The sequence below is a fragment of the Ipomoea triloba genome, chromosome 2, assembly GCF_003576645.1.
Source record: "Ipomoea triloba cultivar NCNSP0323 chromosome 2, ASM357664v1".
NCBI lineage: Eukaryota > Viridiplantae > Streptophyta > Magnoliopsida > Solanales > Convolvulaceae > Ipomoea > Ipomoea triloba.
In genome coordinates, this window is record NC_044917.1 from 6,444,351 (window position 1) to 6,452,665 (window position 8,315).

At 36.9% G+C, this 8,315-nt stretch overlaps 2 protein-coding genes across 2 annotated transcripts; both read left to right on the top strand.

Annotated features, from left to right (window-relative positions):
• The first annotated feature begins 3,073 nt into the window (after nucleotides 1–3,073).
• On the top strand, nucleotides 3,074–4,822 carry LOC116011217 (protein DOG1-like 1). Its single transcript, XM_031250751.1, has 2 exons — nucleotides 3,074–3,721; nucleotides 4,282–4,822. The coding sequence occupies exons 1-2, from the start codon at nucleotides 3,167–3,169 to the stop codon at nucleotides 4,609–4,611; spliced, it is 885 nt and encodes a 294-aa protein (XP_031106611.1). The 5' UTR covers nucleotides 3,074–3,166; the 3' UTR covers nucleotides 4,612–4,822.
• A 1,263-nt stretch (nucleotides 4,823–6,085) lies between these two features.
• On the top strand, nucleotides 6,086–7,147 carry LOC116011476 (protein DOG1-like 4). Its single transcript, XM_031251055.1, has 2 exons — nucleotides 6,086–6,597; nucleotides 6,752–7,147. Exons 1-2 carry the CDS (start codon nucleotides 6,145–6,147, stop codon nucleotides 6,989–6,991), a joined length of 693 nt encoding a protein of 230 aa, XP_031106915.1. The 5' UTR covers nucleotides 6,086–6,144; the 3' UTR covers nucleotides 6,992–7,147.
• The last annotated feature ends 1,168 nt before the right edge of the window (nucleotides 7,148–8,315 follow it).

Below are 8,315 nucleotides of genomic sequence, written 5' to 3' on the forward strand. Positions count from 1 at the left end.
AGCAGAAGAAAGGAAAGCCTATAATGTACAGCGTAAATATCTAGAAACAAGAAATTAAAGCTCAAATTGGGAAAACAAATCAGGAAAATTACTTGACAAGGGTAAGTCCAGAATTGCCACAGTGGATGCAGTTGAACCGTGCCGGAGTGTCGCGGTACATAGTCTGCTGAATCGGAATTCCCTTGGGGTCTCCGACGATGGCGTTCGGAGGGGTGACGCCAGCTTGGTAAGGGTTTTGTTGAACAAAGTACTGCTGCGGTGGTGGCGGCGGCGCTTGATAGGCCGGACGGATTATAGGGGATTCCGATAGCTTGTTCCTCGCTCTTCGACATTGCATACAATAAAACCAAATGTCTTGCCGCGTAGCCGTAGGAAGCTTCCTTCCTTCCGTCAAAACCAGATTTGGTCGCCGGTTGACTTTTCCGGCGACCGTCGCCATCGCCTGCAGTGATTTTTGGTCGGAAATGATTTATAACCTACTATCACAAGTCACCAACCTGTTTTTAGACCTCATTGCACAAAAGTAAGATGTTAAAGGGTTTAATTGCACCTTTAAAAAGTTTAGGTACTTAATTGACTTTTCGGATAAAGTTTGAGGGCCTATTTGACCCTTTTCCCTAAAAAAATTTTGATGAGGTCGGTCAACACTATTTATGAATTATGATCAACCCAAGAACGTCATCTTCCTTCTATCATCCAAATACATGCATTCGAGAGCTATGCAGCAGGTCCAGGTACCTCCTAATCGGTTGATCTGTTTCGGTTTTTATTTATTTATTTATTTATTGTTATTTTTTTGTTGTTGTACACTTGTACTCTATGTGCCAATTCTATCCTATCGCTCTGTTTTGGTTGACTATATTATGCTATAGGCAAATGGCAATAAATATTCCATAAATTTACAATATTATCTTAATTTCATCTTCAGTATAGTTGAGATGATTTGAGGATTTGAAGGGATGGAGATGATGCAAAGCAACAGTGAGCCAATATAACGAGTTTGGAGACGGATATGGGATAGTGATAGATGATGATATAGTTATTATTATGCGCGGATCGGGTGTGGAATGACATTTTTATAAGGATACGTTTGGAAGATGTGAACCGTTTCAAGTACTCTAATTAAGTTTACTTGGATAAATTATGATCAGAGCGATTGAACTATCATATAAACATTTTAACTATCAATGAAAGGATTTGAGACTAGTAGGTGATTAAAATGATTGAACGAATTCAATTTTACGAGTATCGTCATAACTTTTTCAATTTTATTGTCCTCATTTTACGAGTATCGTCATAACTTTTTCAATTTTATTGTCCTCTCAAAACTTGGAGAGGATTACTATGATAAATGTATTATAGGAAATAAATGAATGCCACATGCCCTGAATAATTACAATGCTAATTTTTATTCTTTTATTTATATAATGAATATCGATTTTCTTTTATTTTAGTTTACTATATCAAAATGTCAGCACCAATGCACCATACAATTAAAAATGAACAAATTCTCATTTTGGTCCACTGACTATAGGGGTCTTTTTAATTGTGATCCACGACTTTTAAAACTGTTAATTTCGTACATTAACTATGCAATTTTTATCAATTTTGGTCACTCCGGTCAAATTGTCAGTCAAATCTCACCGAAAAATCTTAAACCCTAAAATAATGAGGGTATTTTAGTCATTTCACGCCTATTGATATTTTAACCAAAGTCAAATAGCTAATAGTAGTCAAATAAGACAAAATTGACTAGTCAAATAAGCCAAAATTGACTGATAAGCTAATAATTTTACCAAACAGAGCTTTAGTACCATATATATTGTAACTTAGGGTTTAAAAATTTTAAACTTTGGAGTGGTTTATATATTTTAGAGTCTTTATTAAACTAATTTCAAATATTTAAGTAAGTAAAATAATTATAATAATGTCAACAAGTTAATATTATAATAGAATGATGAATATTTTAATTCAAATTTAGCACCATGCCTCTCAAAAATATGATGACGGTTTATAAAAATAATAAGATTATGCATTCGCTATTAGCTATAATTTTTGGTAGGGGTGGGCGTTTCGGTCTTCGGTTCGGTTATTTTCGGTTTCAGTTTCGATTTCGGTTTTTCGGTTTTAAAAAAATTGAACCATTCGGTTTAACATTAGAGTTCGGTTCGGTTTGAAACGGTTCGGTGTTCGGTTCGGTTTACGGCTCCTGAATTTTAACATTTCCTAGGAGACTAGGCGATCGGAGATGCCGCGAGTTAGCGGGGCACCGTATTTACTATACATGAAACATCACATAACCCAAATCCAAAGTTTAATATTTAAATAAAAAATACCACCATAACAAATTAACAATTCAAACAAATTAAAATAAAAAATAAAACTAGAAATTAAATTCCAAAACTGAAATGAATTTGGAAATTCATTCCAGTAACTGGAATGAATTTCCAAATTCATTCTTAGTTTTGAAATATATATATTACGTATTTATAAATAATATATAAATATATTTATTCATTAATATATATATATATATATATATATATATATATATATATATACATATATTTATTTATTTATTTATAATTATATATAATATATATTTATATTTAATTATAAAATATTTCGGTTTTTTCGGTTCGGTTCGATTTTCTCGGTTCGGTTCGATTTTTAACCGAACCGTTCGGTTCTTCTAAAACATGAACCGATCGATTTTTCGATTCGGTTTAAAACCGGTTCTGTTCAGGTAACCCGAACCGTTTTGCCCACCCCTAATTTTTGGTATCAGAGCCAGTATGAGCAAATGTAGTGTCATTTAATCTATGTTTTTCTTCGTTTTACACAATTTCTTAGTCAAATATGAAAATCCTAAAGGAGATGGCCAAATAGGTCCAATAGTAGTGTCAGATTTCTATATTAAAAAGAAGAGGGAAGAGAAGTGATCGAATTGAACAAATTAAAGGAGCTGTGATCTGGTCCTTCCGGTTAGTGGTACAGCAAGATTCATTGCACGCAGACGATTCGGAGCATAATCTAAGGAGGTTCAGTGTTTTGGGACTAAACGTTGAAGCCATCTGTCGAGGAAAGCCTCGTCGGTGGGCGGTGCAATTTAACCCATCACACCTGCATTTTCTGCCACCTTAAATCTACCCTGCCCTATGCGCCAATGGTTTTACTCCGATCCACCCCCACATCATTTATATATACTCTCCTCACTTCTCACTTCTCACTCAGATCACATACAATTAAAATGGGCAGCCCCGCCGTGGACCACCGCCGTCTCCGCTGCGTGTTCGAGGAGTGGATAGCGCAGCAGCAGGAGGATCTGGAGGAGCTGAGCCGAGCGATGGAGTCGAATCTCGGGTCGGCCGAGCTCTTCGGGGTCGTGGATAAGAACGTGAAGCACTTCGAGGAGTACCAGGAGCATAGGGCGTTGCTGGCCGAGCAGAACGGGGGGCCGCCCTTCCTGTCGCCCTCGTGGTGCACTACTTTCGAGAACGCGTTCATGTGGATCGGCGGGTGCCGACCCTCGCTCTCCATCCGCCTCGTCTACTCGCTCTGCGGCTCCGACCTCGACTCCCAGCTCCAGGGGTACCTGCAGGGAGAGCGGACGGGTAGTTTGGCGGATATTTCCGCCGCTCAGCTCAACCAGATCAACGCCCTCCAGTCCAAGACTGTTAGAGAAGAAGACAAGCTTTCCAGCAGGATAGCAACTTTACAGGCATACTATATATATATATACACCTACTGCTATTAATTCATACATTATATTCATTCATGCATGCATGATTTTGTTGAAAATAATTATGATCAAAGGCGATGAAGACCCGCCTTTGTATACCAAATGTATAGACAAAAAGAATCATAAGACGATTTGCAATTTATTTTCTTTAATAAAAATTGAGCATAAATTTCTGGGACTTATAACTAATCTAGCCTAAACTAGACGTGTAAATATGGGTTGGTGGGGCGAGGGCGAGCCAAAGCCCATGGCCCGAAAGGGTGGGCTTGTGCGGGCCACCAAGGCCAGCCAACCTCACATGACGTTGTATTTTTCACCCCTTTATTAACTTGCAACTTTAATTAATATAGCTAGCTTAAATATAACTTAGTGACGAAATTAATGTAAGCAGGAAAATTTTATAAAATGACAAAAATACAATGACAATAATAATTTATGGGTTGCAGACCAACACATACACGAATTCTACAATTATTTTATAATTTGAGATGAAAATTGTTGTAATAATAATAATTATTTATGATTGGGTGTGGTTGCAGGAGGACATGGCGGATGAGCCGCTGGCGATGATAGTGAATAAGAGCAAGAAAGTAGGGGAATCGAGCTCGGACGTGGAGCGAGCTTTGGACAACCATGCGGTGGCGATGGGGCGGATGGTGGTGGAAGCCGACAAGCTGAGGCTGAGGACACTGACGGAGCTAGTCAAAATCTTGACACCGGTCCAGGCCGCTCATCTTCTTCTGGTCGCCAAGAAATTGCATCTCTCCATCCATGAGTGGAGCAAAAAGAGAGACGGCGGCGCCGCCGCAGCCGACCGTCAATTCAACACAACCCAAGACGCCGCCGCCTGCAGTGTTTCACCGGGCTAATCAGTCCACTCAACAACCACCAAGTTATACCAATTAATATAAAATATAAATAATTAAGAGCGTTTTTTCATAAATGTATATACAGCATGCCAACTTAAATTATTAGGCTAGATATATTATTATTATTATTATTATTATAGCTAGCTTCTTACTAATTATATTAATTAAAATGTACTTACTTTAATTGGTTACGCTGCAATTACTTCTATGCATTTCGCCATTTGCATTCATTAATAATATACTTTCATTTTAATCACAATACGGCTTTCTGTAAACTCAAATTCATTGCACATCAGAATATAGCTAGGTGTATACATATGAAAGGTGTCTTTTATTACACTGTACTTTATTTTTTTAATTGAAAAGAACACTGTATTTTAGTTATTATATATATATACACACACACATACACTAGGTCCCCTTTTACTACGACTGGAACTCCACTCTGGAGAACATGTGGCACGGCGTTCCAATTGTAACGTGGCCCATCTACGTTGCAGTGGGCCAACGCATTTAAGTTGGTGAAGGAGTTGGGGCTGGTAGTGGAGATGAGGGTGGATTAACTAGCTATGCCTATGGACTTGATTTCAACTGTAAAATTAGGGAATTTGTCTCAAATTCAACTCTGGATGTCATACATAGTTGCCAACAGACAAAAAGGATGATATGATATTATATTACCCCTCTATCAAACAATGATTTGACGTAGAATCTAACATAAGTTCGATTTAGATAACGTTTTCGTAATTAAGAGACAAATTCGAATAAAAAAATAATTAGAAAACTTTTAATTACCCATAAATCACAATAGTCAAGAGATCCCAACTGATATAATCTATTAATCTCTAAACTAAATTAACACTACATCAAATGTTAAAGAAGTCCTGCTCTTAAAAATTACATGTAGAATCTAATTTAACATTAATTTAGCACCAAGTCGAGTTTTACATTTTAACATGCATGTTAAATGAGCAAATGACACCTTTTTTTATCTACTTTATTTAAAGTTCAAATATAACTTTTGTTTTTATTTAATTAAAAGACTCAAATCACTCAATTACACTATTTTGACTAATCTAGCTAATTGCTTCAATAATTTATTCAACACTTATTTTCCATTATTTTAAATTTAAATCACAAGTAATAGTAAGTATTGGTCGCAAAGATCATAAGTTACTATCACACACGAGAGTGAGTTTAACTCATATACATACCATTAAATAATGTCATGACAGATATAACCTATCATCTTTTTTCTTATTTTTTTCAACGTCAAACTAGGGTTGTCAACCCCAGCCATAACTAGAACAGATGGCACAACCTAGGGGATTCTCAGTTCTCACCACCCTATTCAGAAGAGGAACAAAAAATGCTTTATTATTTTTTTAAAAAGAAAAACAAAATTGAGATTTAAATCTTCTGAATTTAAACAAACACCAAGTTGCTGCAGCCTGGCCTCTTACAAACAGGCAAAATTAAAGACTCCCTCTGTACAATACCCATAACTGAAAGAAAGAAATTAAGAATAATAAGATGAGTTTCCAAAGCTTCCACGAGACATGGTTCGAGCAGCTCCGGCAAGTGGTGCACGAGCTCGGCCAAGCCCCGCGGCCAGCCACGAGCGCCGAGCACCACCACCTGCAACAACAGCTAGTCCAAAAGGTGATGTCTCACTGCCACGACTACTACAGATTGAAATCCATCGCCGCCAAGCGCGACATCCTGGGCGTCTTCACCGCGCCGTGGGCCACCTCTTTAGAGCGGTCGCTCCACTGGATCGGCGGGTGGCGCCCCACCACCGTCTTCCACCTCATCTACACGGAGTCCAGCATCCTCTTCGAGTCCCACATCATGGACATCCTCCGCGGCCTCCGCAACGGCGACCTCGGCGACCTCACCCCTTCCCAGCTCCGCCGCGTCAGCGAGCTCCAGTGCCAAACCGTCCAAGAAGAAAATTACATCGCCGACCAACTCTCCGATTGGCAGGCAGGCATATAATATAATATATAAACATAAATGTGCAATCCAACTATCAGCTTAGATTTTTAGTTAACATAGGTCACACGCTTCAATTTAATTTCCAGATCTAACCTGTATTCCTTTTTTGTATTAAATTGTTTACTTTCTTTTACTTTGGTAGGATGGGGGTAGTGATATAATTGGAATGATGAGTGGGAACCTTGAAGCGAAGATGGAGAAGCTGGCGGAGATATTAGAGAAGGCGGATGAGCTGAGGATGAAGACCATTACCAACTTGGTGGAGCTGTTAACGGCGCAGCAGGCGGTGGAGTTCTTGATTGCGGCGGCGCAACTCATGTTCGGGATTCGTCGCTGGGGAATTAATCATGACCGTCGACGAGAGAATAATGTCTCACAGTGATCTGATATGAAATTAAAATTAGGAAATCAAAAAAAAAAAATTATGCACATTCTGATTAGATATAAGATCAGATAATCGTTTAATTTAATCTTATAGTACTTGATATGTATCCCAAATTTCCTAATTCCGTTATCTCTTCTATAATATATTTGCTTGAAACGCTGTTTAATTTGCAACTATTGAGCATATTATGTACAATATATATAAAATATAAACAAGGAACGTAACACAAACAATTGAGCATATTATATACAATAATTAAAAAAAAAAAAAAAAAAAAAGAAGAAGNTTTTTTTTTTTTTTCTTGTTTTTTCTTTTGGGTCAGGTTCATGTATATGGCAAATTATACCATGAGACCCGCGTCTAAATTTTATTTTTATTTAAAACAAATACCTTATTTCTTTACACTTTGTCTTCAGAATTTGTTCATCTATATTCACAATTTTAAAACTCTATATTCACAAGTTTATAACTGAATATTCTCAATTTTAGATCTTAATATACAAAATTACAGAACTCGATATTCACAATTTTAACTCTATATTCATAATTTCATAACTCTATATTCAACAGTATAACACAATTTTTGAACTTTATATTCAAAAAAAAAATATCATTGGCTGAGGAAATAGTACCACTAACGACACTGCTATTTCATATGCACGTTTTGCACCTGGGTCGGTGGACCTGAGTTCATAGCATAATTTGTCGCATTGTAGATCATGGTCCAAAAATAATCTTCAGATTCTATACATTTAGTTGGCTATTTTTGTACTTATATCTATCATATTATGTGTCAGTAATTATCAAGTTATTTATTTACATGTATATAAACTGTTAACGATAGATACAAAATATGTTAATTAGATGTACATAACTTTCGTATCAGAGTTCGCAATACAATATGAACTCTGGTATAACAATTGCAATAGTAGGCTCCAATTGTATTTTGGGGCGGTTCGTAATGGAATTCTATTTTGGGATTCCTCGTCTTCCACCATCACCACGGTCATAGACAATTTTTTGGGGAAATTTACCGGGTCTTTCTCTGTTCGTTTAACGGTTTGAGTTCACCCGCGCTCGTTCCGAGAGGCACGAAAGTTAGCCCAAGGAGAATCGTCACTTGCGGGAATTGAATTTGAATTTTTTCAAAATTCTTCCCCACAAAGAGAGCTCACTTGCCACTTGAGCTACCCCATTAGATTACGGTCATAGTCATTATAATTGTTAAGAAAAATAGTTAATTTTATGAATAGTTTCTCAATTATTGATATTTGTCAATTTTTATTTTTAATTTGATTACAATTGATTTCTTGACTATTAA

What these genes read in the sequence shown, in the direction of transcription:
- LOC116011217 (XM_031250751.1), top strand. Translation starts at nt 3,167, where the DNA reads ATGGTTTTACTCCGATCCACCCCCACATCATTTATATATACTCTCCTC. An exon ending in GCAGGATAGCAACTTTACAG is followed by an intron (nt 3,722 to 4,281) that starts GCATACTATATA and finishes GTGTGGTTGCAG; the next exon opens with GAGGACATGGCGGATGAGCC.
- LOC116011476 (XM_031251055.1), top strand. Translation starts at nt 6,145, where the DNA reads ATGAGTTTCCAAAGCTTCCACGAGACATGGTTCGAGCAGCTCCGGCAA. An exon ending in ACCAACTCTCCGATTGGCAG is followed by an intron (nt 6,598 to 6,751) that starts GCAGGCATATAA and finishes TTACTTTGGTAG; the next exon opens with GATGGGGGTAGTGATATAAT.